The 27,525-nt window shown below is 42.5% G+C and overlaps 1 protein-coding gene across 1 annotated transcript in view; it reads left to right on the top strand.

Moving 5' to 3' along the window:
* Positions 1-2,810: 2,810 nt before the first annotated feature.
* cfap46 (cilia and flagella associated protein 46) overlaps positions 2,811-27,525 on the top strand; it is a gene marked incomplete at both ends in the record, with an annotated part of 96,052 nt that continues 71,337 nt past the window's right edge. The window contains 16 exons of the mRNA XM_083774304.1: positions 2,811-2,859; positions 3,007-3,143; positions 5,976-6,110; positions 7,471-7,535; positions 9,522-9,686; positions 10,366-10,467; positions 12,490-12,618; positions 13,547-13,649; positions 16,549-16,647; positions 17,065-17,255; positions 17,803-18,043; positions 19,466-19,583; positions 20,745-20,874; positions 23,425-23,549; positions 25,697-25,851; positions 26,520-26,626. Coding sequence (XP_083630430.1) covers positions 2,811-2,859; positions 3,007-3,143; positions 5,976-6,110; positions 7,471-7,535; positions 9,522-9,686; positions 10,366-10,467; positions 12,490-12,618; positions 13,547-13,649; positions 16,549-16,647; positions 17,065-17,255; positions 17,803-18,043; positions 19,466-19,583; positions 20,745-20,874; positions 23,425-23,549; positions 25,697-25,851; positions 26,520-26,626 — 2,051 coding nt within the window. The remainder of the gene's footprint in view (positions 2,860-3,006; positions 3,144-5,975; positions 6,111-7,470; positions 7,536-9,521; positions 9,687-10,365; positions 10,468-12,489; positions 12,619-13,546; positions 13,650-16,548; positions 16,648-17,064; positions 17,256-17,802; positions 18,044-19,465; positions 19,584-20,744; positions 20,875-23,424; positions 23,550-25,696; positions 25,852-26,519; positions 26,627-27,525) is intronic.

The raw sequence follows: 27,525 nt of genomic DNA, 5'->3' as shown, positions 1-27,525 counted from the left end.
CCATCTTAACATTAAGCTCTTGCATCTCCATCCTTACCCTATAATTGTCTGTACCAGGCTGAAGGCATGGCCGAGACTATGTTGTCACCATAGGCGGAGCTTGAACTTGACGCCTGGGGGTGTGACTGCTTGGCCAACGATTATTTTGACCTTTATTTTATTATTTTAGCGTTTTTACAATGCACTAACCCCTAAAAATGAGTTATTTAGGTAGTACAGCAGCTCACACACATACACACATGCACTACAGCCATACAGCGAGTCATCATATCATGATAAGAGAGATGATTACAAACTACAGTCAGAAGCCAGAAGTTAAGTTTTAAAAAAAAGAAAAAAACCCTGAACCCCCTCAAGCTCCGCCCATGGTTGTCACCCCTGTCCGTCCGTCCGTCCTCTGTGTGCGTGTGTGCGCTCGCGCGTGTGTGTGTGTGTGTGTGATTCAGATCCCAATCCAAGTGGCTATGACCAAAGTGTCTAGGGCCCTTCCTGGGCAGGCAACCGGCCTGGCGGAGACCTGTGCTCTGAGGAGCACACTTTTCTAGTTATTCCTGATGAGGCCTCTGAGCATTTTTTCCATATCTCCCTTAGTGAAGGCAGCACTTCCTCTCCTTGAGATAGCATTTAATTTCTCTAGAGACCTTAGTGCTTGCTGTTTGGTACATTAATAGTTTCCTCTCAACAAACGTGTAAGGTGCTCGGTAATCTCTCAAGACAGATTTAGCAAAGGAGGAGAAAAAAGAAGAAAGAAACCTGTTTCTTTCCCTTTTTTGCATATGGGTCCCAGAGTGGGTGCTCAGTTACATTATCTTCACTGTGAGCAGACACATACTGAACAACATTCACATTCACAAAATTGTTATTCACAGGTGGTAAAAGAAACGTGGGTGAATTTTATATCAGTGCTAGCTCCCTATAGTTTTTGTTATTTTCAGAAATAGAAAAAAGATCACACTTGTGTGAAATGAGGGGCGCTCTTATGATCATACCGTATACATCATCATACATCATCACATTCCGTGCTCAGCCAATCAAATCATCACATTCTGTGATGCACACAGACACACTGTCAACAATACAAATAACGCTAGTTCTGTGGATTAATTTATTTTTAATGAATGGCCCCTGCAGTTCCCCCCAACAAATGCCAGAACTATACCTAATATTCACCTGAACCAGAACTCCCACGAATCCTACCACGGGACTCTATATAGGCAATCTAAATTAATACCTTTGCAAAACTCTGCAAACTAATATCAATGCATTGTGCATGAGATTAAAGTGTGAAGAGCGTCAGCACATTGCCATGGGTTCATAGTCCACAAAGGTATAGCTTACAAGCAAGCCACATAATTATGGTTCACAATCCACTAAATATCTCAAAACACAAGTGAGAAAGTAAAGTTATATTGACAGACCTCCAAGATATTCGTGAAAACCTTTGATGTGAAATCAAAGACATTTATTAAATTCAAGCATATTAATTAGCATATCAGGTTGAGTGAATTGATGAAAATTATATCATTATTAGTAGGTCTGCTAAACTAACTAAGGGTTAGGAATGCACTGATTAATCAAACTGTAAATTAACTGGAATCTCTGTGGTGGCCTGAAATATAATAATAATAATAATAATAATAATAATAATGTGTTTCAAATAGGCTATGGTAAATATTGTATATTTTAATTATATAGCCTATTCGTAATTGTATTAACATTATTGTTATTTGTATTGTGATTATTTTAGTTTACAGTGATTTATTTATTTATTTATTTGACATAATATGGTTTAGGGGACACCAGCTGATAACTTACTATATGGCTCCGAACGTACACATGCAAAATATAAGGTGCTGACCCTGATGCCCCAAATGTTAGAGAGGTCTACGGGGGGCTTGTGCAATGTATCAGTCCGTGGTTTTGTGTTTAAATCGCGTTTGTGGCCGAATCCCGATTATTTTGGAAGTTCCCAATTAATGGCCACAGATGGCGGTAGTGAGGGCCTGAGGGGAGCTTCCGGTGAAAGCCGGAATCGCTGTTATCGCTCATGTCTATGTAGCAAAGCAAACGAGGAGGGGGAAATGGCGTTGGGCCACAAACAGGATTAAAACGCTTCTTTATTGAAAACTACAGACTATACATTGCACAAGCACCCCGTGTGCCTCTCTAACATTTGGGGTACCGGATTAAGCAGCACCTTATATTTACCATTTGTACCTGTTCGCTGGTGACCCCCCTCAGGACTGTCGTAGATCAAATACATCTGAATCTTAGGCTAAATATGGGTCATATCGGCTATGATTCACTCACTCTCACTTTGGGACCAGGAGGACCGCTGCTGTTTTTAATTGTATCATTTGTATGTGCTTTATACAATGAAGACTTTGACTTGCCATGGTGCGAGGTTGCATGTGCACCATTGAGTGAAAGAAAAATAAAACATTACGGATTTAAAAAGTTATCAGATGTGAGATGGTGTGTGTGTATTTATGCCCCGTCTGTCTGCAGTTGCCGACGCACATTAATTGTACCTTTGCGCTTACCGTCGTTGACTCCTCTCCGTTCAGTTGCTTAGATACGATAGCCCAAACCAAACTACCAAACGCAACTTGTGTCGTGAAAATGCATGGTTCTGACGACGAGGAACTATAATTTATTTACGCAGCCTACAGCATGTTTTTGTAAAGACGTTGTTTGCTAGTACAGTATAAATAAATTGCAGTATCATGGTGCTGTGCTGTCAAAAGTCGTTGAGTTAACAAGCCATCACAAAGCCACCTGTGAATCCCCCGTACTACCAGTAACCCGACATGGATCTTATTATTCGCCAGCACCTGAACAAGGCAAAAGAACACAACGGTATTATTTTAATATGCATGGCAGCATGTGTTTGTGTAACTTTGGTCTTTAATTAGGCATAGCACTGGCCACCACTGTCTTCTGAAAGTATATACCCTTTCCTTATGTGACTTTTTGTTATTCACTTGTTTTTTAACTTTATTTTAGACCCTGGAGGTGTTCGAGCAGCCTACCGTCTCATCAGAGACGCAGCTGTTGGGAGGATAGGAGATGGAGCGACAACCAAACAAACGGCGTGCTTCTCCCCAGAGCTGTACGTTCTGTGTGCAGAGGAGGCTCTGCAGGTCAGAACGAGGACATTTGTGTGCAGGGCTCTTCATATTTAATTTAGAACAAGACTTGTGTTGTTGTGTGGTACTTTCTTTGGTCAAATTATGGTAGCCTCGTTGCGGAGGGTAGGCTACGTACCAGGGGTACCTGAGGGAGTTCCAGGGGGTCCCCAGATAAATGATAGTTAGGAACCAAATGGACCCTTATGGGTCAGGGTCTGTAACTCTGAGAGTGTACAAAATGGAACCAAACAGACCCGTTAGGTTCCATTTGTATTTGAGTTAAATTAACATTGATTTAACAATATAAATTGGGGGTCCCAGAGATAGAAATACCATTAAACGGCCGGGGGTCCATAGACTAATGCATGTCAAACTGGAGGGGTCTTTGAAATTAAAATGATTGAGAATCACTGCTAGAGCCGTTAAAAATCTTCTCTTATGGGAGTCCCTGGCATTTTTCTCTTCAAATATTGTCAATTTGGGGGTCCTTGACGTAAAAATGTTTGGGAACCACTGGGCTACGTGACAATTAACGTGATCGAGGTTCCAAACTATAGCATGCAATAAATATTCACAATTCAACTGCAAGTTGTACATCAAAACATAAATAGGCATTATGCATATTGTGTAAGATAGCCTACAACAGGTAGGCTATCTATCATTAGACTAATACAGAACTGAAGTATAGAATGCCAACACTACAACAAACATTGCATAGTCTGAAAGTCATTGGTTGGATAGATCACTGGTTCCCAAACTTTTTCATGTCAAGGACCCCCTAAATTGACAATTATTAGCTCACGGACCCCTATTTGAAAAGGTATGCCTGCTATGCCATGGACACCCCCACGAGAGAGGATTTTAAAGAACCCCCAGTTTGACCTGCATTAGGCTACGGGCCCCCATGGCATTTCTATCTCTGGGACCCCAATTTATATTGTAAAGTCAATGTTATTTGTACAAATGGAACCAAATGGGTCCTTTTGTTTCCCATAAAGTTACAGTCTCATAAAGGTCCTACTATCATTTAGCTGGTCCCTCAAGGACCTGTGGGGGTCCCCAGACCCCACTCTGAGAACCACTGACTTGGCACTGAATAAAAATGCTCTACCCAGAAATAAATGCCCCTTTTGGAGTGGTGACACATACCATGACCTGGAACTGCATGTTTTGTTGTGTAGGCACTGGGCAGGGAGATTGACTGTTGCTCTTAATGTGCATCATTCCTGGGGCTGCATTGGCTGGCTGTGGTACGTACTAAGACATGATGTTTCAAACAGCCTTCTGACATGAGACATCTGACTTCAGCAACAAAAGGATCAAGGCCAACCCTCCCTTGAAGTGTAGTGAAACTTGCTACTGTAGTACACAGCACTTTGACCAGAAGGAATGCAAATGAATAAGTCTGTCTGACTTGCTTAGATACACAGAATCTAGTGATTCTGCTAATTGGATCGGAGATCTAGGCAGTGCCTGACAGTGATAGAATTACGTGACCTCGTTAGCACACATCGTGTAATATTCTTGAACTGAATTTGAACTGTATTTCTTGGTTTTCTTGGGTGTTATTTTTCCAGTACAGGTTTTAATTGTGTAAACAGATTTCTATTGGCATGATATTTAGGCTGGCTATAATATGGGACAGTGCTATGTAGACTAGACTTGGTTTATTGCCATGTGTATGCATTAAAAAAAATCAGTGCATTCCAATGGTGTGAAAAGCTTGTGCTAAGCTGAGCTACATGGGTTATTATAACAAACCAAACGGCATACAGTAACATAAGAAAACGTAAAAGCCTTCGTTTTACGTTCATTTACTTTAACAGTCTCAACAGCTGTACCTTGGTACTGGAGAATTGCTGACATTACACTTACTGAAATCGATGATCATTAATTTCTTTGGCTTTGCCTACATTAAGGGACAAAGCCTATAGTATTCGCTAATGGTCTTAACTACCCTAGGGCAGAAGGATTGGCATATTGGGCAGTATTGACTACTATAAGCTTCATAATTAGCCTGGGCCAATGGTACTGTATATTAGTTGCACTGATATGAACATGAAGTGAAACAAAGATAGAAGGCACATTTTTCAACCTTTTACTTAGCCCAGCATATAAGCTATTAAAATATGCAAATACTTTTTGGTCAAATTTGTTTTCATGGGAAAAAGCTAGCAAGGAAAATGGAAGCAACTCAGACATGCATTAAAGCACTTCCAAACCTCTCAATAATGTATTACAAGCAGGGGCGTCATTCTGACTAATAAGACAAATATGCCTTAAAACATTATACTTGCCCTCTATAACTAAAATAAAAAATAAAAACACCTTAAATATTTTATTTCTCTCATAAATAAAGAACCTTTCACTCAATAGGCGCGATACGAGCTTGTAGGTCTGCTATTTTTGAGAAATCGAAGAGCGACTGACATTTTTAGAATCTGATCTCAGGTCAGAATGGGTTCATCAGACCAGTGTGTGTCCGGCGGAAACCTCGTATGAATCTGATCTCAGGTCAGAATGGGTTAAGTTGTTTTTATTAGCACATGCATTCCATACATTCCATAGGGCTAGACCATAATGGGCGTATGACATCATCAACTTGCGACATCATCAACTTGGATCATTTGTTCCGTCAGATATCACTGTCACTTCCATTGGTCAGCGTTAGAATACAGTTGATATATAATATATATATAATATATATATATATATATATATATATATATACAGTACATACAAATACTGTATAGATTGCCTCTGATTAGAGACATGCTGATATGAGGGACAGGGTTGGATTATCTACATTATTTGACTATTTGTTTGTGGTGCTTGTGTTTTCAGCTGGGATGCGGTGAGATAAGCACGGCGTGTCTGAAGATGTACTTTGAAGGTCAACCACCGGCTAATCAATTCTTGTCTCGAGCCTACCTCTGTGAGGGCCAGCTGACGATGTCCCAGTCGACCATTGGGAGTGTGGTAAGCATAGCCTGGGAAGCATTCCTTTTCGGGTTCATGATCCGCCCGGATATCTTAGGTCATGTTGTAGACTTCTAGTCACTGGTTTGTAGTCATCAGGCTGGAACCACAACCAGAATAAGAACTACCCAAAATAATTCCCTGCATGTGTTCCGACATACCAAGAGTCCGACAGTCATTAGTCCGAAACCCTACCCTAACATTAACCATGTCAAGGACGCAGCGCATGTCGGGAGCAACCGGTGATTTGCGCATGTCAGACTTTTGGTATGTCGGATAGACATCTGCACCCCAGTGCCAGTGACTACAACAAGACATAAGATATCATCCGCTCCCGACCGGATCACAGCCATTTATTAACACAGACCTCAGCTTTCCTCCGAGGTGGAAAGCCTAGTGACGCAAAGTTATGGTAAGCATAGTCAATTGTACAAATCTTGTGCCTACAGTTTTGTACGACATGCTACAAGCACCGCTGGACCACTTTCTTCAAATTGGCCTGTTATAGCGCCACCTGCCCAGCCAGGTTTCAATGTGGGCTACATGGGTACCTAGTACTACCAAGTGGGAATGGGCTTGAACTGGGCAAATTATGAGGATCCCACGTGGTCTACACGTGGGCTAGCTGGGCATGGGTTGGAAGTGGGCAAGCCCATAGTAGTTCCAACATGGTCTACATGTGGGCTAACTGGCATGGGTTGGAAGTGGGTATGCCAATGTAGGTCCCACGTGGTCTGCATATGGGCTAACTTGCATGGGTTGGAAGTGGGCAAGCCCATGTAGTTCCAACATTGTCTAAATGAGGGCTTTGAGTTAGGAGCAAACTTTTCTAGTTTGTATTTTTGTTGTTGTTTTTTTGTAGAACAGACTGTGAAACTGTCCCTCTGGGACAATAAAGGCAGATTATGATTATGATCTCAGACACAGCTGTAACGATTGGGGTCAACCGTTGCATGCATAGTCCCAGTAGACCAATTTTCTTCAATTTGGCCGTATGGTGGTGTCAGGCCACCTTTTCTTTTGGCCTATACAACCATTGGTTGGTTATAAAGATTGATTGTATAACCCTTATACAATCAATCTCCTCCCTGGATTCCTTGGTTCATCATGCCGTGACTCCACATATACAGTAGGCTATGCCCATTTCCACTTTGCTAGATTTTCTTTATTTTCTTCAAAACGACACACTTTTTGCTACTCCTACAGTACTATGTACTCATGTGATAAACATATATCATTCCCTTCCATTTTTCTCTCATGTTAGAGGGTTATCTTCATTCAATTATTAAATGACAGCACAGATTGAATGGTAGACGGTATTGTTTGATGTAGTATTTTCTCTTTCCTTTCCCCATCTCAGGAGGACTTTAAAAAGGCTGCACTGTGTTTCCTAAAGGCGATTGAGATGTCAAAGGACAAGCCAAGGTATGCAATTCGGCAGAAGTTATCTTGGCATTCCTTTCCTCTCAAAAGGGCAGGGAAGTTGAATAATATATCTATGTCTTTCACAGTTGTCTGTCAGGAGTAGCAGTAATATTTTAACATACCACTAAGTAAAAGGAATTGTAAAAATGAGAGGGGTTGGAAGGAGGAGAAGGATGTCATGTTCATTGAGTTCAGTGATAATACCCAAAGACTCAGTGGTGTCATGGTGTTTTTTTTACTGGTACCACAGCGTTTTAATGACGCCATGTGCACACGCATGCATGCACACAGAACAGCTGATATAGCCTAAGCTTATTGTTAAATAGTGTATGAGAGTTTTAGACACAAACACAAAAGAAGACTTACATCTTTACTGCACACTAGCAAAACTAAAAAGTTTGCTTTGACGAATGAATCTGTTCTGGAGGAGAAGGCATTCTTCTTGTGTACACAACACCACACAGCACCAAGTGTGAAGTGTGCATGCTTACCGTATAGGCTATGTGCGCTCAGGTAGGCTATAAACAGTTAAACCTGTCGTTATGCATAGTATAGAACTATTATTCGGCATGGTACTTGACACAGTGTGAAAATCTAAAAAAATCTAGTCTTGGAAAGTCTAGTGACGTGAGGTTGATTAGGTCTTCTCTTGAATCTAGGGGGATGCATTCTAGCGTGCACGCAGCACGCACATGCACTGTTCCGTTCCGTCCCTGCGCTCTGCGAGCATGACACCGCTGCAAAGACTACATTGTAGACTGATTTGCTGAGAGTGGAGTTTCACACTTTCTCTCACCACCAACCAACCACCTCATGACCGCTGATCAATTTTCATAAAATGCGTACTTTAACAATACCATGCTTTTATGTATATTATATAAATTAATGAATTGTATGCCCGGCCCGCATGTTAAAAAGAAGCCAGTAATTTCATTGTCCAACAACAGTAAAATCACATAGGTTTCTCTTTTTAACTTTTGAGTGCCCGTTTTTCTAAACAACGAAATCCTTCAGACTATCTATCATTCAGTAGGGAGGAACAACATCACTGACAGAAGCTTGCTATGTATTATTGAAATGTCAACATATACCGGTACTAATTAAACGCTTCTTTTCTTGACCTCTATTCCAGGCTTTGGAGATTACGTTGGCAACATTCTCATGTGGTGAAATTGGGAAAACAAAGATGTAATGACTATGAACTATCAAACATAATCTTCTTTGTCTTGAGACAAAGGCTCTGAATCCTTACACTTAATGAACTCATAATATGTCAAGAGATGCTGAGGGAATGTTCCCAATTAGGCTAACAGCAAAGGGAATACATATCTATCACATGTAGTCCAGACTAATGTACAGCACACTCTCTGGTGAATACATTAGCGATATGCAAACAGACTCTCCCTCACCCAACCCCCCCCCTTTTTTTCCTCCTTTTCTTTCTTTCTCTCAAACTGGCCAGAATATATAGATTCTATAAATATTTTATTTCTCATCTGGAAATGTAGCGAATTGATCTCCTTTGGTTAATAGATTTGCAATGCTCATTTGCAATTCAGACAGGTTTCCTACCAAAGTTGACAAAATTGGTTGGGTTAATTGAGATGTACCAAGACATTGGATATCTCATCTACATAGTTGGGTTAATTGAGATGTACCAATACATTGGACTTCTCATCTACATAGTATGCAGCCATTATCAGCTCCTTTCACTGCTCAGTTATCTAGTTGCTTGCTTTCCAGACCAGTTAAGTCACAGCGCACTCTACTAAATGCATAACATCGTGAAACGGAAACAGACCAGGAAATAACAAATAGAATACTTAAAGAGAGATTGTTGTATCATAGTTAATATGTACACAGGTACCTTCTTACCTGCACACATTGTAGTGCTTCCTACGGATAGCACATTTTCTTTTTTACAGGGATCCCAGTCTTGACTCTTGTTCCATTACTTCTTTTTTTTTTTTTTTTTTTTTTTACCAGATATCATTTTCTGGTCTTCAACGCCTCGGTGCTGTACTTCCAGGCAGCGCGGCCTCTACTGCGTCCCGGTCTACGCACGCACCTGGTGCCGTCCCTCCTGCAGGTGGTCAGAGCCCTGGAGGAGGTAGCAGAGCAAGACCTCGGCTGGAGGGCTCGGCTCATGATGCAAGTGTCCTTTTCACTCACTTACAAATAACCTCGCATCAGTGTCCAGTGCACAGTTACACCGGGGCTCCACCGGGCGCGTCAGCGTCGCGTCTCTGTCTCCGTCAGGGAATGTTGCCTTTTTAATCAATGAAGGGTGGCTCCACTGCCCGCGTTGCGTGACTGCATTAAAATTGCCCCGGTTAGTTTTTTGACGCACGCGTGACACGACGCGCCCGGTGGAGCCACGGCGTTACAGTGCAATCCTTAGTGTTCATTCAACAATGAGGCGGCAGTGGCCGCTTATAGGAACCAGAAGGTTCCCCCTGAGTTAGTGTCCTTGAGCAATGCGCTGAAGCCCTAATTGCTCCTGATGAGCAGGTTGGTGCCTTTCGTAGTTTCCTCTGCCGTCTGTGTGAATATAAATGCACCATTTACCATTACCATATTGTGTACCAATGTTGTACATGGTTGTTGTACATTCTGAAATGTTACAAATAGATACATTAGCTGTGTATTTTACTGGGCATATTGATATGCTGTGGAAGCAGCACTGTAGGATATTTGACTACTGTCCCAGTCTGAATGAAGAGATTTCATCGATAGATTCTGAAAATTACAGCTGTATAGTTCTGCAAGATGCCGTTCGTCTCAGTCAGATGACTTTCTGCTCTTCTCCGTCTCTTCCCTCTCTTTGCAGACTCCTGGTCGAGTGCCTCGTGGACTCTGGGAACACGACGGACGCATGCAGCTTTGCCAAAGTTACCCAAGATTTCATCAAGTTGAATCATCTCCTTCATCTGTATCCAAAACTATTCATCCTGGTGGTAAACATCTTTTTTCATCAAGTTGAATCATCTCCTTCATCTGTATCCAAACCTATTCACTATTCAGAGTGACGCTCATTCTATCTCAATGGGATTACAATTTACAATTTACAATTTAGGCATTTAGCAGACGCTCTTAATCCAGAGCGATTTACAATAATCAAGAACAAAAGCATGGGAATACATCACAAAAGCATTTATCATAAAACATGCGTAAGCTAAGAAAGTAACAGTGGAATATCTATATTATGAGACTATACATATAAACTATATATATATACTACTATGCTATACATATGTACTATGGCGTGCTATGACTATATACAATGCAATTATAGTGCCGTCTACATAACACGCTATAAGTCTGTATCAGATGCTATCTAAGTCTACAGAAATGCTATCTAAGGGATAGTTCCAATGTTGGGATCTATAGCCCATAGCATCACCCCGCTTTGCTGCGAGATCAAAGCGTGTCGCCACTCTCTTCTTCTATGGCTCTGGTTCTGTAGAACTCAGATTTTTGTGGGGTGAACCACTTACAACATCACTCTTCTCTCTCTTATAGGTACAACACAAACTCTTTGAAACGGACTGCCATGAAATGACCCAGGAATGTACCATTATTTACAAAATACAGCAACTTAAAGAGTAAGTGACAAACTTTCTTTTAAAAGCAGTTGGTGAGAGGGTCTTGCTTTTAGAGATGTCCCGATACTGTATCTGTATCGGAAAAGTATCTGCATGCGCCCTTTTTGGTCATATCGGTATCGGTGAATATGCCAGTCTAACCACCGATTCCAACACAGGGATAATGGGTTGTTTGACACTATGGCAGGTAAATAAAATGTTGGGGCATGTGGAGTTTGCTTTCGAGTTGCCCAAACTGCAAGTGCACGTTTGAGTGAGGAGTCTGCTATAAACACAACACTATAAACACTATTCCAGGTCGGTGGACTTCAAAATAAGATTTATTTTTATTTTTTATTATAAACATTATTCTCTGGTATCGGTATTCGGTATCGGCTAACACAGAAAAAACAAACGAAAAAAGTGTATCGGGACATCACTACTTGGTTTGGTTTGATAATTGTTACTCTGGGGTCGCCAGATTATTTTCTGAATGTGTTACGTGTGCTCTTTGTTTTAGTGCATCCCTCCCTAATCCGGATACCAATTGAGTTAACACGGTTGCAAACAAACGCTGCTCGCCTGCTCCATAATGAGCATGAAGGTTAACACAAAGGCTTTCTGAAGTTTCCAGGCCATAACCCATGAAAATGTATTCACAGCTTGCCATGCCATAATGAGGTGATATAGGATTAACATATAGGATTTATTGTCTTTCCTGCTCCTAAAAGCTTTTGCTCTCTAAAGCCAACTCGGACCCACTGGGAGTACTGGACCCGGGTCATTGGGGCGGTCATACTGCCTGGGCCGTTAACAGGTTCAGTCCATCCGACGTGCCCACAGCACACGTCATAAGCAACCCAACCGACGGATTCATAGGACGTGTGTACACGTCCTAGCGCATCTTCAATGATATCAAACGTGAGCTGGAACAACATATTTTCAGATGGGGGTCGCCGGCCAATTACATATATCGTTGGGGGTCCTTGATGTGAAAATGTTTGAGAACCACTGACATAGAAACATGAGGTTTTTCAGAAAACTGTCATGATTTAGACATTTTCGTAGAATCGTTCTCAGGTCTAAATAGGTTAAATAAGGTGGACAACCCTCTCTGCGAGAGTGTACCGGACGTGTCAGAACGCCTTATGGCTCACAAGCTCAAGCTGTATATATAGGCATTAGGCAATAGGCATAGCTTGACTCACATCGACCCCGCCATCAACATCATCATCATCAGAATTACGCCTGCCTGGGGTTTATTCAGTGATTAATGCTTTCGTGTGTGTGCGTGCGTGCATGTGTGTGCGTGTGTGCGCGTGAGCGAATTCATGCATAAACACGTTTGGCGTTTCTCCTGATGTCAACAGCAACACAGATGAAAGCAACGTGGATAAGCTGAAGAAGGAGGAGGATGCTGGAGCCGAGCTCAAAGAAACATTTGATCTCCTGGTGGAATGCACATCACCGCAGAGCGCCCCCGTCCCTCCAGTAGACAGGTGCATAATCAGTTTCAGATTTTCTTCGACTTACCAACTCTATGACGAAGAATGTTCATCGACTATCTTTTTTTTCACTGACAAAGTAATTGAAAACTAAGCTATGATGACTATAGTGGGGGAACACCCCTTCCCCACTGCCACTTCCCCAAACAGTGCATTTAGAAAGATCGCACGAAAATGGAGCCCATGGGCTCTGCTTTCGTCCATGCTAAACGCCTTATCCCTGAACTTCTTTGCCCTTTTATACTATTTTGAAAAACATGTTTGAATAGTTAAACCATTCAGGCCTGACGTAGAAAAAACAATTTTCGGAAAGATTTGAGGCACATTTGAACGATTTAAAAAAAATAGCGAGTAGCGCGCTATGAGTTTGTAGATATGCTATTTTTCAATAGCTAAATTATAACATCATGTTTAAAACATCAAAAGGGGTTCCCGCACAAGATGGGTTAAATAGCCAATCTACAAACTCACAAATTGTCGATGTAGATCGGCTAGATGAACTATTCAAAAATGTTTTTCAAAATGGTAAAAAAAAGGAAAATAAGTTTAGGGATAATTGGTTTAGCAAAAATAGTAGCCTCGCGTAACTTGCGATACTAATATACCACTGCGCTGGGCTATGTGCCTCGGGGCATATGCATATGCAATAGGGGCGGGTGAAGTGCCCTATGAATAAAACTAAAATAACAATTTTTATCAAAATCAACAATGAGGTGCACAGCCCCCTGCTTACCCATCACATGTCCTCTCCCCTAGGGAAAGCCACGATTCCTCCCTCCCAGTCTGATCTCCACCATCGCAACCCTCAACTCTCCCACTATAATAAATCCCCATATGGCTATCCCACGGGATTACTGTGTGCCTGTATGGCACAGTGATGTGAATTGCATAAACCCCCATTTTTATATCTTGGGTTTTGCAGAGTGGCCTTGCTGTTAGAGTTGTCCCTGCTGTCCTTGCAGCTGAAGCATCCAGAGACTGCCTCTGACTGCCTGAAAGAGCTGAGGTCTGCATCAGGAGACGCCGTGAGTGACCTATAATCACGCTGGACCTCCTACTGTGTTAGCATGTATTTAAAGCTGTGCACCGTCACATATGATGAATGTATGCAAATTACTACACAATTTGACGCCCACGCTCTGTGGGGGGAGAACACAACACGACATGGGATGTGATAAACCAGCCGAGTGTGTGTTCCCGTGAGAGAGCTTGACACTTTTTCTTCATTAATCTCAGCCATTTAAAATAGATTTGGTTGAAATGAGCACATTCACAGGGGCTTCTTGTCTGCTGATGGATCGTAACCAATCTACACTTTGACGTACAGTAGGCCTACACCGGTGTCGTGCGGGGGGAAAATAGAACATTTACGAGCGTGTCTTGATGATGTGCTTTGTGCGCTTCTACTGTAGATCGACATTGTATTGCTGCGAGACACCGTTGTACATTTGAACTTAACCCATTTAGACCATATACAAATATCTTCTAAATCCTGACAGTTTTCTGAAAAAAACATGTTTCTATGTCATTCGTTCTCAAACATTTTCATGTCAAGGACCCCCAAAAATATATGCATTTGCCCACCGTCCCCCATCTGAAAATATGTTGTTCCAGGGACCCCCCAGAAGCAAAGATTTGAGTTAAAAATGTTCGCTCTGAAAGAATAATTATATATTCAAAGATTTGCGCCACATTTTCAAGATTTTTCAAAAATAGCAGATCATCAAGCTTGTAGCTATGAGCTTGTAGATCTGCTATTTTTCAATAGCTAAAGTATAACATAATGCTTGAAACACCAAAAGGGGTTCCTGCCCAAAATGGCTTAAATGACAACTTTAGTTTTTTTCAACCAAGGTTCATGTTTTAGGTTATTAGAGAAAGTAAAAGATTAGTTATTTATTTTTTTCATTTGCTGCTTTCTTTAGTTTTAAAGATTTTAGCTGTTTTTGACAGGGGGTGGGGGAAAAGGAAAGGAAAGGTACTATGTTTACCCAGGGTAACTGGACTAAGCTCAATAACCTGTTTACAGCCAGGCCCTGCTCATAGAACATTTCATGGTAGAGGTTCAATGCCTTGTCCAAGGGCACTTCAGCGGTGGTCATTTTAACGTGCCGGTCCGGGGATACGAACTAGCGACCTTCCGATATCAAGACCGCTCCGCAAACCGTTCGGCCACCGCTGCCTCATGGGGCATTCGAGTATGGAAATATGTATTTTTTTTTACAAAATATTATGGCGTTAGGACGGTAACAAGATGACTCGCCACGTTTCTGTTTTCCTCCCAAAATTTTCCCCAGTGAGGGGTGGGAGAGGCTGGACAGCAGACGGCTGGACTTTGAATTTCTCTAACTATAAACTTTCATGACAGCAGACAGCCTAAGTACAAATATAATTTATGAAAAGCTACTACATTGAAGTCTGTTCACAGAAGTTGTTGTAGGATATGTGGGGATTATCTGACGAGGTACCATTTGAGTGTGCAAAACCTCACATATACTAAATAATACTAAATTGTTTATAGGGTCAATATAAGTAAAATAATATAGCCTTTCTACAGGAGTATCTTTTTATATTTTTCCAAAAAGAATACAAACAGCCAATAGCATATTACAAAGTTATCCCCCCTCACTGGTGACAATTCCGGGAGGAAAAACGGGCAAGCACCGGGGCGAGTCATCCGGTATTCGATAGGACTATAGTAAATAATACCAAAAAAAATCTGGAGAAAAAATACATTTAGCCCCATGCTCGAATGCCCCCACCCCCTGTCAAAAACAGCTACAATCCCTAAAATGAAAGAAGGCAGCAAATGAAAAAAAAGTAACACATCTTTTACTTTCTAAAACTTGAACCAACTAGCTGTGGCTACTGTGGCTCTAAACGGACAACAACCAAGCTTAAACCTAAAATGTCAAATGAATTGGACCGCCAACAAGTGCTGCACGATTCTTCACAAAATTAAATGGGGTGCATTTTGCATCCCAAAACGCAGTTAATAGTTAAGGGACGCAATAAAACAACGACCTCTACATGCACGGGATGCACTACTGTACTACTGTACTGTTTTTTTTATTCTAGTTTATTTTGCTAGCTTTAGTTATAATAATCAACATTAAATATTTCCAACTGATTTAGATTGTCCAAAGGCAATACATAACAACCTTCTTCTTCTTTAGAGAGATTTTCATTGATGATCATTAGACTCGCCTATCTCCCAGACTCTCCCCCAGTCAGAGTTATCAGTTTGAACTTTGAATGAAATGTAGAATCATGTGCAGCATGTCATTTGCATATAGATGTGAGTGAACCGATTAAACTTCTTTTTCGGGGCCTTAGATAAATCTATCCATCCTATCTAGGCTGCCAGGATTGATCTATTACCTTTGGAGCATACGCCAAAGTATTTGCAGCTTTGATCGACGAAAATCCAGTGGAAAATAGTCCCATTACATGCCGCCATTACGATGCGAAACGAAAACAGCCTGCACAGCATGTTGTAGTCCAAACAAACCAGCCGTTCACTTGCATTGAACTCATTTTCCCAGAAGCCCTAGCAACCCAGAGCATGGCTTGATTTCCGGTTTCGTCATCATAATGGGACAGCCTCGTCACCAGGTCCGCGACAAATCCGCTCTTTTTTTTATTATTAAAAAACGGTTAATTAAACACATTAAACAAATAGCGGGTTTAGTGTATTACACAGCACCGACACATGGATTAAATAGCAGGGAACGCTGGTTACGCAGTAGAACTGTTAAAAAAATGAATCCTCTCTCTCATACTTATGCCAGTGTGCCAGTGATCACTCTCCCCTGTGCCAATGTTGGCCCCTGTGCCAGCCTATAAAGGTTGCCTACCCCATGCTGTAAAGTACACTGATAATGTCATGGACCCAAATCCTAAACGAGAACTTGTCTTTTACAGACGGCTGGCCAGCGCATAATGACGGAGTGTGTCCAGTGTGAACTGTGTCTTCTGAGTAACGAGGGGAAGATGAATGACTACTCCAGAGCCTGCGTGGAGGTACTCCATCATGTCCTCCACTCAACCCCATATGAAATGTGTTTGTCTCCAAAGCATGTTAATGAGTGCCGTGAACTCTCATTATCTCATCTGATTAAAATGTAGAGTGCGCTTAAGACAACAGCCGAGCTATCGGGCTATCTAATTGGTACAAAGTGAAAACACCTATCATACTTGATTGATTACTATGGTAAATCTCTTGCAGAACTTGTTAATTTGTACACTAGATTGAAGAATGCTTTGGGCACACACTCGCAAGCACACACACACACACACACGCATACACAATTGTATTAAATCGATACCATTGAACGCTCTCCTTGGTCATGTATGCTGTATCCCTCAAGCGTTACCAAACCCATTGCTACTGGAGAGATATAGCCTGTCTGTCCGTATTTGTCATTGTTTGTTGGAAAGGAGCGCTTGAAGGTGATCCGCAAACTGGACCAGTGCCTACAGAGCACGGAGAGAGAGGGAGAGCCCGGCTCCATGCAGGCGGTGTGTGCCTCCCAGTGGAGGGCCTGTCTGCCCCTCCTGCAGCCCAACCTACGGAGGAACGTCAAGGCGGAGCTGCTCAGGGTGGCCCAGGTGCTGGAGAACACGCACAGGTGACGATGATGATCACTGATGGTTGTGGCTCGGTGCCAATGTGCGTGCACTTGTGCTCCTAGTACCCGTGGAAAGGGAGTTTTGTATGGGATAATGAGTGTTTTTTTTTCAAGTTTGATTGAGTACACTCGGTCCAAAAGGATATCACCGAAAAAGGTCCTTGCGCTCTTGTTTCCATTCACGTCCTGGGTATTCAATTCATAATCATTGCACTTTGTAACACGTGTCTTAAAAGGTGCTATATAAATAAAGTTATTATTATTATTATGAAAAATAACCAAATTCTAATCGGAAAAAAAGATGTACGGGATGGGGGAAAAAGGAAGGGGGTAAAGAGGTGTGTGTGTGAGAGTGTGTGTGTGTGTGGGGGGGGGGGGGGTAGGTATAGTGCACTTGACTAAGTGAGGAGCGATCATGTACAGTTTTTATTATGTTGATTGTATTGGATTATTTAAATGTATTCCTCTGAATTCTCCTTTAGTTTTTTCCAGTTTTAACTGTGTGTGTTTATGTTTGTGTGTGTGTGTGTGTGCGCGCTTTCCGCAGTATGTTGCTGGACACGCGCTGTCAGGTTCACTCTGAGCTGGCGGTGATTGAGGAGGATGACGGACGGTTGGACGCGGCGTGGACGCACCTCCACAAAGCCTTGCTGTTGGACGACGGGACGTGGCGAGAACGTCTCTCCGCCTCGGTCCGCCTCCTGCAGCTCAGCATGGGGAGGAGCCTCTGCCAGGCCACCGCCGCCACCGCCAGGCCGGAGGACAAGGCCACCATGCTCCTGCAACAGGTTCCCTGTCACATAATCGCAATCGTTTTATTGGCTGTGTACAGCAAGTGTTGTAGGTATGCATGTTCAGATGCGAGGAATTTGACGCATTGCTCACAAATGAAAAAATTTAAATACTCACCAGATACCTTTACTTTAATCGGTCAATCACAAGGCAGCAACAACAAGTGCAAAATGGCCACCGTGCTTATACTATGGTGTGAATAAAGATGATTCTGTGAGCTTGTAGATCTGTTATATAGATCTACAGAGACTTAGGAACTCCTTTATCCCAAGGGCCATTAGACTGTACTAGACCTGTACGTGCCCTTCGGCCTACTTGAGAACAATGCAACTTGGGAACCTAGTAGTAATACCCGTTGTCAACTTGTCATAGCACCTGTTTTAACTGTCTGTGTCCCTGCTGGGTGTGGACCGCGTGTGTCGAATTTTAAGTCCGTGGGGCAAACGGTTCTCGAGTTACGTGCATTACAACCGTACATACACACACACACACGCATGCAGGCAGAGACGTGGCGCATTTATAGTAGGATAATGAATCGATGGGGCCGTGGGGGGAGACGAGGCGGTTTGTCAGTTAATGTATCTTTTTTGTTTTAGGTGTGTTGTATTCTTACCTAGGCCTTAGGCCTTTTTAACTTAAAGCTATTGTCGTTTTTACTGCATTCTATTTCTACAGATGTAATGTAGTTTTTTATGTTCATCATGCTGCTTTTTTATTCTGTAAGTATGTATTGCACTAGAGCTGTTGGCCAAAACAAATTTCCTTCGGGAATAAAGTATATATCCATATCTATCTATTTTAAGTGCAAGACATGATGAGCAACCAAGTATACATCAGGCATAAGGGCAATGTGAACAGTTTTGGACGTGTATACTGCAGTGCATATGATGAAACAAATTATGTATCGCATATACAGTACCAGATATAACCTGAAATATTATTGCTATCCGGGTATGTATATCACAGGTGTTTTTATATATTAAATCTATGTACTCCAAAGGATATGACATTGTACTGTACTGTTTTAGATTAAATAAGGTGGAAGTGTCTCACTCGCACGTACAGGTGCAGTACTTGGTTTAGACAGTACTTTGTTTAGACTAGTCATTTGGTTAGACCAGTCATTACAACTACAACCTATCTCAAACCCTCACCCTAACCTCAGCACACCTAAACCTAACCTTAACCCATGTCTAACCAATGACTAGTCTAAACTAAATATGCACCCCCACTCGCACATTATAGGGTTTCAAAGCCACATTTAATAGTTTTGGGGTGGCATGCTGTGAGACACCGAAGAAAGCACGTCTGCTGACTGAGGAGAGATTATACAAAAGAAAATGAGGAGCATTGAAGAAAAAACATCCTCCTCTATCTCTCATTCTCTCTCTCTCTCTCTCTCTTCCTCTCTCTTTCAGACCAAGAACAGGCAGCCTCAAGACAAGACCGATAGCCGTCCCTTGCTGGTTGAAATTGGTCTCCTGCTGGCCCCAGACTCTTTCCAGATGGTGCTGGATGCAGACAATTCCTCCAAAAGTACTGACCTCTGAACATTTCACACAAAACACAACATCGCGTTTCCATAGATGTTTTGTAAATCACAAGTAGACTCTTCATACCCGGTGCAGCTAGTCGAAAATCTCAAGCCCTTTTCCAAGCCTTATATTTTGGGGTCGAGTGAACGGATGGGAACTGCAAGGTTCCAGTTCCATCCCGGGCCCCCCCAGAGTTGGTGTCAAAGTGTCCTTGAGCAAGACTCTGAACCCCTAATTTCTCCTGATGTGCAGGTTGGTGCCTTGCATAGTTTCCTCCGGCATCAGTGTGTGAATGGTTGAATGTAATGCACAATCTATGTAAATTGCAAAGCCCCCCCTGTCTTCATCGACCCTGTGCCGTACGGTCTTTGAAGCGTGAAGCCAGTCTGCGGAGAGGGGGATGGGTTCCAGGAAGCGCTTTGATCTGGACCTCTGCAGGCTCCTTGTGGTGCTCAGGATCAAATGAGCGTTCAGCGATCCTAATGACCCAGAGAAAGGCTTTCCACTGACAGCCAGTCAGAGTGTCTGCTGCTTCCTCAAGTGCTGGGTCAAACATTTTGCCCCCCCCACCCCCAGTGAAAGCTTCTTTGAACACCTCAAGCGCACGCTTGTGTTCTGAACTTCAAGCGTCCCTTTATCAATCATTTGGTAACACCCCTCCTTCCACTGCCCCTGTGTGAAACGGTGAAATACATATCCACTGGTAATTGTATTTTACACTGCTCTCAATATGTTTTTCATACCCTATTTAAATGGAGGTGGAGAGATTTGCGGAATTGGCCTTTTTTACGATCACAGCTCATTGGTTACGCTTTGTCTGCTTTCAGAGAAAACGTATTATACCTACATAGTTAGGGTGTTGTGCAGCACAATTACTAGACTGTTGGCCTGTGTGTAATGCCGGGGCTCCACTGTCTGCACCCATGGGGCGTCCGTCCGTCAGCGTCGATGCAGGGAATGTTATGTTATGATTATGATCAATGTTCCACTGCCGACGGTTGCATTTGGACGGCGTCTGGGCGGCGTCACCAATTTGCCCACAGTAAATTTTCTAATGCCGTCGGAATGCGGCACAACACACTCAGTGGAGGCCTGGCGTTAGATGAGCAATTTAACCTTTTGTGTGTGTGTGTGTGTGTGTGTGTGTGTGTGTGTGGTCTAGTCCCTTCATGCAGCCCTGGGTCTAGTCCTGTGGCTCAGCTCTCTGCTAAGGCTCAGCACCACTCTGGTTCTGTACGGAGGTTGGAGGGGCACCTGACCAGGCTGGGAGATGACACCAACCACAAGGAAAGGTCAGCTGTGTGTGTGTGTGGTCGTTTGTGCTGTAACTTCTGGCTAAATAACATATGTTGCGTTTGCACACGGGCAGATGCAAAAGATGCAAAGATCACAGCATAATTTGTCGCATTGTCAGAAAGTCAAAACTGTTTTTCACACGGTCGTGAAGTCATCACGCGTGCCTCCGTATAGTGACGTGTGTCATTGCAGCTACGGTTGTAGCTTTGTAGCTTTGCATCTGGAAGTTGAACTCAACTCGGCTTCAATTTGTAGCTTTTGCAGCAGCTACAAACGTCGGACTCTTAACTCTATCTCTACCGCTATCTGTTAGCATAAACCCCAGCTCCAGGGGCCAGCATACATGCTCATTTTAAGACGACAGTGTTTGCCCGCCCCCCGCCCCCCACATACTGTTGCTACGCAAACTACCGCAGCATTGGAACACTCACACACTCCTTACCTCTCGTCAGAAGCGTTTACATGGCACCAGCGTCGCGGTAAAAAGGCACAAATTAAATCCGAAATGTGGATGGCAGAAAATCCACCAAGGACAGCGATCTTAGATCCAGAGTTATGGCGGTTTGAAAATCCTCTCTTCCACTGCTCTGCACTGTGAATATATTTCCAATCCCATAGTTGAAACGGTGGGGCGTTGCTATGGGAACCGGACCAATGTTAAAGGCTTCCGTAGGCATCAACCATTATATAGACGGAGTCTATGTTGGGGTACGTATATATACAGACTTGGTATATGACGCCACCTAGCGGCAACGTACGTATATACGTACCTGGGAAAAATAGAGTTAATGTGGCTTGCTTCCATTGACAATGAATAGTAGACTGTATCTTTGCATCTGGCCCTTCAGAACTATGCGACAATGGACGGGGCATCTCAGAATAAAGTGCTGGATAGTGACGTGTGAGTGCTACTGAGAAACTAGACACAGCCGCAGGACATGAGACTAATTCATTTGTGTGTGTGTGTGTGTGTGTGTGTGTGTGTGTGTGTGTGTGTGTGTGTGTGTGTGTGTGTGTGTGTGTGTGTGTGTGTGTGTGTGTGTGTGTGTGTGTGTGTGTGTGTGTGTGTGTGTGTGTGTGTGTGTGTGTGTGTGTGTGTGTGTGTGTGTGTGTGTTTCCATGGCTACTACTGAGTAGACCCATATACCCCGCGGGTCGGGAGGGTTTGGCTAATGCTAAGTTACGACAACTCAGTTCGCTCTTCTACATAGACTTCTATTGGCGAATAGGGACTCCGGAAGTTTACGGAATGCATTGGCGTCTATGGGCTCGTGCGAGTACATGAACCACGTGACCGGGCTGTTTTCTGCCCCCTCAATGTCGTAACTCTGTCTTACTCTATGGCTCTGGACTAGCCCAGCCTGTGTGCATTCTGGTCTAAAGGGGCGGGTGCCGAGGTCTAAATCTGAGCGCCTGCCCCCGACCCCCGTCCTCCCGGTAGAAAACAGCGGAGAACACTGACGCCACCAAATTTGGTCATTGGTTGGCGGAATACAAGGAAGTGGGCTTCCTATGTAAAATCTTCCAATGGGTTTCGCCAGGCTTTTTCATTTTTGAGCCTAATACGAACGGAAATAAAAGCCTGGTTAACGAGGCTAACATACACCCAAAAACAAATGAAATACATTGCAGTCTCTCTCCTCCTGAAATTGATCTGAACTTGTTTTCAAAGTATTTCTTATTCTTTAAAATGATGTGTACATTCGCTACTTATAACAATGCGGCGCTGGCCGTGAAAATGACAACTGAAAATGGTTGAAAATGAGCAGTGACTACCACTGTGATGGTGTAAGCCTTAAAAATGATGTCTGCACAGTGCACAAAGATTGCAAGTCAAACGTGTGTGAGAGATGTGTGGTCTCGTGGTGTATCCTGTGCGTCTGTCACAGACAGTGTATATTTTGTATTGTGCCGGCCCTTTTTTCAATCCTTAACGTCTGTCAGTGTAAAAGCATTCTGTTAAGCCAGCTGATATGTCAACCTTTCTCGATAATTGTTTATTCACTTTAAAGTTTTCCATGGAGGTCTGTTAGAAAATTGCTTCCATCCTGTTCCCCCGCCAAAGTTATTAGCTATAGATTTACCGAACACAAGATTGTAATGAATGCTCTGTCCATAGGGGCCCTTCTGAAGATGAAAAGTGTGTATGAGTCTTGTTTCCATCTCTTCACAGTAAAATCCTGAGTGTTAATTCCAGTCTCGAGAGTGTCCAAAAGGCAACGCACTTTTATTATTGTACACTCAAGAATTGCATTAACACTCAGGATCTTTGCAGTGTTCCCCCACTTCTCCTCCCTCCTCTCAAATCCCCCTGGTTCCTCCCATATCATTACTGTACATCTAAACTGAGCGAGCGCACATCAAAAAGCATTGCCCCTGTGGCAGTGAAAGAGAGCATTCCCATCAAGATGGGGAGATTCCCAAAGGAGACCTCTGCATTATTGATGTACTCCCAGTAAACAAACTTGCATTATAGCATGCTTTCATGCTCTTGACCTTGACCCTGACCCTATACATTAGTTTCCCCCCCCCCCTTGTTTTTCCAGGTTGAAGCTGTGGGCAGCACTGGCGAAGACGGCCAGAAAACAAGAAGTTTGGGATGTTTGCCGAGCCGCGTGTCGATTCTGCTTGCTTTATGACGACAGGAGGTGGAACGCTTCTAAACTTGAGAGTAAGAGGTTCATTGGAGGAGTGATACAAACCACATTTAGATTTAAAGCCGTCAATGGGTAGCATGTCTATAATAATATTCTCTATATTGCTGTAATTGTAGTAAGCTGCAGCAGCCTAGTTAATTTATTCTGATGCCAATAGATGTGATGACAGAAGAACAACAGGCAGAGTTGCAACTGTATTAGGACCCCTTTTACACGAGAATGGTTTCCATAGAAAACGGCAAAATAAGTTTGCAGGGGCCCGTTTTAGACAGTGTTTTCGTGGGTTGAAAATGCAACAAAGTTAAAACTCCTTCCAGAGTGGAAATCTTTGAAAACGCTGTCCATGTAAACGGGCAAAACGATGAATCCACCAAACGTATGTGACATGACATCACAACACGAATTTGGAGTTCCTAGAATGAGCATGCGATCCCTCGCCCCGCTCGTCTTACGGATACAAATGTAGGGACTAGCGATGGTGAATGTAAACCATGATCTAAACAAACAGCCAGGGCTGGATTAACACCTCTGAGGGTGAGGCCGTTTTGGGGGCATTTAGGGGTGGTTTGTGCTGTTATATTGGCCTATTCCCAGCCGCCTACTCCGCCCCAGAGTGACAGTCAGGCAGTAACAAACACATTTTTTATTTTATCCACATACTCCCAAACAAGCGTGAAGATACAATATAGGTTAGTCACGGCCTGCAAGGTGTCATGGAATTGAGAGACTTGAGCCCTTTTTCAAAGGGCTCAATGTTGAAGAAACTGTCTAGAACTGGATGACTGGGTTGTTGTTCATACTGTGGGATAATTTGTTCTAAGAAAATGTCTCAACTGCAAATAAATCTAGTGCATTGTTGCTGCTTTCCACACAATTGCACTTTTCAGCACCACCAACAATAAAATACTAGTGGTTAGTGGGGAAAATGTCTGTGGAGCAGTCTATCTGGCAGTGCGACGGGACTTTGCCGTTTTCCCTGGAGTCCGTTGTTGTGTAGGTCACAGAACAACCCGACCAACTCATGGTCTGTTCTCAACCTCCTTCTGCAGTCTATATCTCCAAGACAAGCGTCTCCCTTTGCCAACGAAAAGAAAGAACGTTTGTGAGAAAGAATGTTAGCATTCTGTGTATTGTAGTGATAATTATTCGGGCTGGAAAGTTTCTGCAGCGATACCGAGAAGATGGAGGCCTAGAGCTGGTATTTTCTTTTTTCTATGGACTTCATAAAATAAATAAATGTAGAGATGCCTGAAAAATGCTGTTATAGTCCTTGAAGTTGAATTCCCATAAACTTGATTGAGATGGAAACAGACAGATGTCTGTTTCCCCCCTCCAAGTAAATTGATGCATTTTCAGCATCCGTTTCCATTGTGAAATTGTGTATGGCTGTTGCGTGGCTTGAAGCAGGACGTGTTCCGCAGTTCATTTACATATTATTGCCTGATGTTACATCTTTCTGTCTTGTTTTGTTCATCACACGGGGATAATTAAGACAGCGAGGAAGTGAACATTTGCAAACACCATTAGTTTGAGGTATTTTTGGTTCTTCTATTTCCATCAACTTATTTATTCTCACATCACAAGTTTACACCAGGTATAACAATGTGTGAAATTATTTTGTGCAGGCTTCTCATAAGCTGCTGTTACATTTTAGATTTTAAGCAATGTTTAATTGGCAATATATATAGTAGAGTAGTGCAATTATGTTTCCACTTCAACTTATGATTTTTCTAATTTAGTTTGATATGGTTAGGGGGGTAGTGCAATTATGTTTCCACTTCAACTTAAATGATTCTTCCAATTTAGTTTGATATGATTAGGGGGATACTTATCACAATGTTCCCAGTTGATTATTTATAAACTAAATACATGCTGTTCAAAGTCAAAGTTTGGGATTTGAGTGTAAAGCCGATTTGGCTGCAGAGGGATAGTGACTTAGTAGATACCGTACTATACTGTTCTCCATATGCTGGACGGACAAATAAACAAATCAACAATATGTACACACTGCCTTCTGGCCTGGTTATAATGGTCCACGCCACATACAGTATATAAATATAATATAGCCTGCATATCAGTGTCCCAAGTAAAGAGTAAGGAGAAGGTGACGGACATTTCTCACAGCCCAGACTAGTCTAAATCCAATCTCATTTCAATCCAGCAGGTAAATACTTGACGCAAGAGATCCATGAGGAAGGTGGTCATGGTCATAAACCGACCCACGAGGAAGGTGGTCAACATGGTCACAAACCCACCCAAAGCTCAGAAAGGGACTTACTCTGCCTCCTGGCTGAAGTGTGCTTCATCAATGCCGAGGTAATCGCATCACTTCTAACCGGTGTCCTACAAACAACAACACCCCCGGTCATCATATGAATAATGTACTAGTTGTCCCGATCTGATCACTTGATCAGAAATCGTGACCGATCTACATCATTTTCAAAAGATCGGATTCGGATCTGGAGCAAAAAAAAACGTTATCGGGACATTCTTAGTATCAATATTATATCCATATCATGATATTCGACTGCATATTGTCTTTTGGATATTGTACTATTGTGATATGGCATAAGTGTTCTATAACAATATAAATATCGCATCGGGAAAAAAACGGTATTGGCAGATACTCAAAATAAAAATACAGTACCGGTAATCAGGATCTGATCGGGAGCAAAAAGAAATGTGATCGGTGCATCCCTAATTTTCAGTGCTGTCATGTTTAATGTCACTGTGGATGTAAACAAATTAACTGGTTTGATGAAATGTGGGTACAACAGTGCAACCAGCCGAAACTAAACTACAGTATATTTCCAATCCTATAATGCATGTCTGCTGCTGTGAGCATTCTCCGTTCTCAATATGCCAGACGGTGTGTGGGTCAATGTGTACATTTGTTTTTAACATGTTGGGGTTATGAACGGTGCAGGTCATGTCAATGAGAGGAGAAATGGAGGCCTTTTGTTGTTGTTGTTGTTGTTCATCAGGCCACCATCCAGAAGCTACGAGCAGAGGGGCAGCAGTTCAACAGCCCTGCCGTCCCCCCGGGGGGGAGAGGGGCTCATGTGTCTGCCGAAGATACACACTGGGCAGTGTACAGGTGGCAACACCCACCCATTCATATACGTACACTAATCTGCACACACACACACACACACACACACACACACACACACACACACACACACACACACACACACACACACACTTTCATTGTTGCACAGTGTCCTAGAAGCCATGGTAAACCCAAGCAATTCTATCTTTAGGAAAAAAATACCCTCCGGGATAATTAAAATAATCCAAATTCCTGTTTAATTTATGTGTTCATTTCATGTAATAACTTAAAATAACTCAAAATGACATTCACGCTTGATTAAATGCAGTATTTTCAAGAAATTACTTAATTATCTCCAGTATAATTGACTTTTGCAGTGCATTGTCTCACAATGTTTTTTTTCTTTAGTTTTAGTAGAGCTAATCTGGCAATAACACACACAGCTTATTTTCTAATATAGTATCTCATTATTTTTTCCTTGTACACATCTCTGTTGGCTGTAGTATAGCTCTAACATCAGCAGCCACTCTAATTGCTGGAAGCGAGCACATGACATCAAATCTGCATGTGCGCTGCATGCACACCCACGCATGCCATCTGCATAATATGTACAAGTAAGCATATTTTCCAAATGCTATCAATCGAGATTCGAGTCTATATTTTACATTTTCAAACGGGAATAAATGCATTCATTATAATGTCCACGTAGTTCTAAGCAAAAGAGCCAAATTCACACAACCTCCCAAATGCACAGTGTGCACAACATTCAACACTCATGTCAAATCTTTACATTATTATTATTTTGGGAACGTTTTGGATACACAAACTAGGATTTGTACATCCAAAACGTTCCCAAAATAATTACTTGTCAAAGTCATAAATGTCATAACAATATACTGATATTATTACTTTCTGTCTGTTGCATAATGATTCCCCTC

This window comes from Protomyctophum parallelum (genome assembly GCF_964188405.1).
Source record: "Protomyctophum parallelum genome assembly, chromosome: 10".
Taxonomy (NCBI): domain Eukaryota; kingdom Metazoa; phylum Chordata; class Actinopteri; order Myctophiformes; family Myctophidae; genus Protomyctophum; species Protomyctophum parallelum.
Note: the sequence above shows the minus strand (reverse complement) of the source record. Positions and strands in the feature narration are given on the sequence as shown.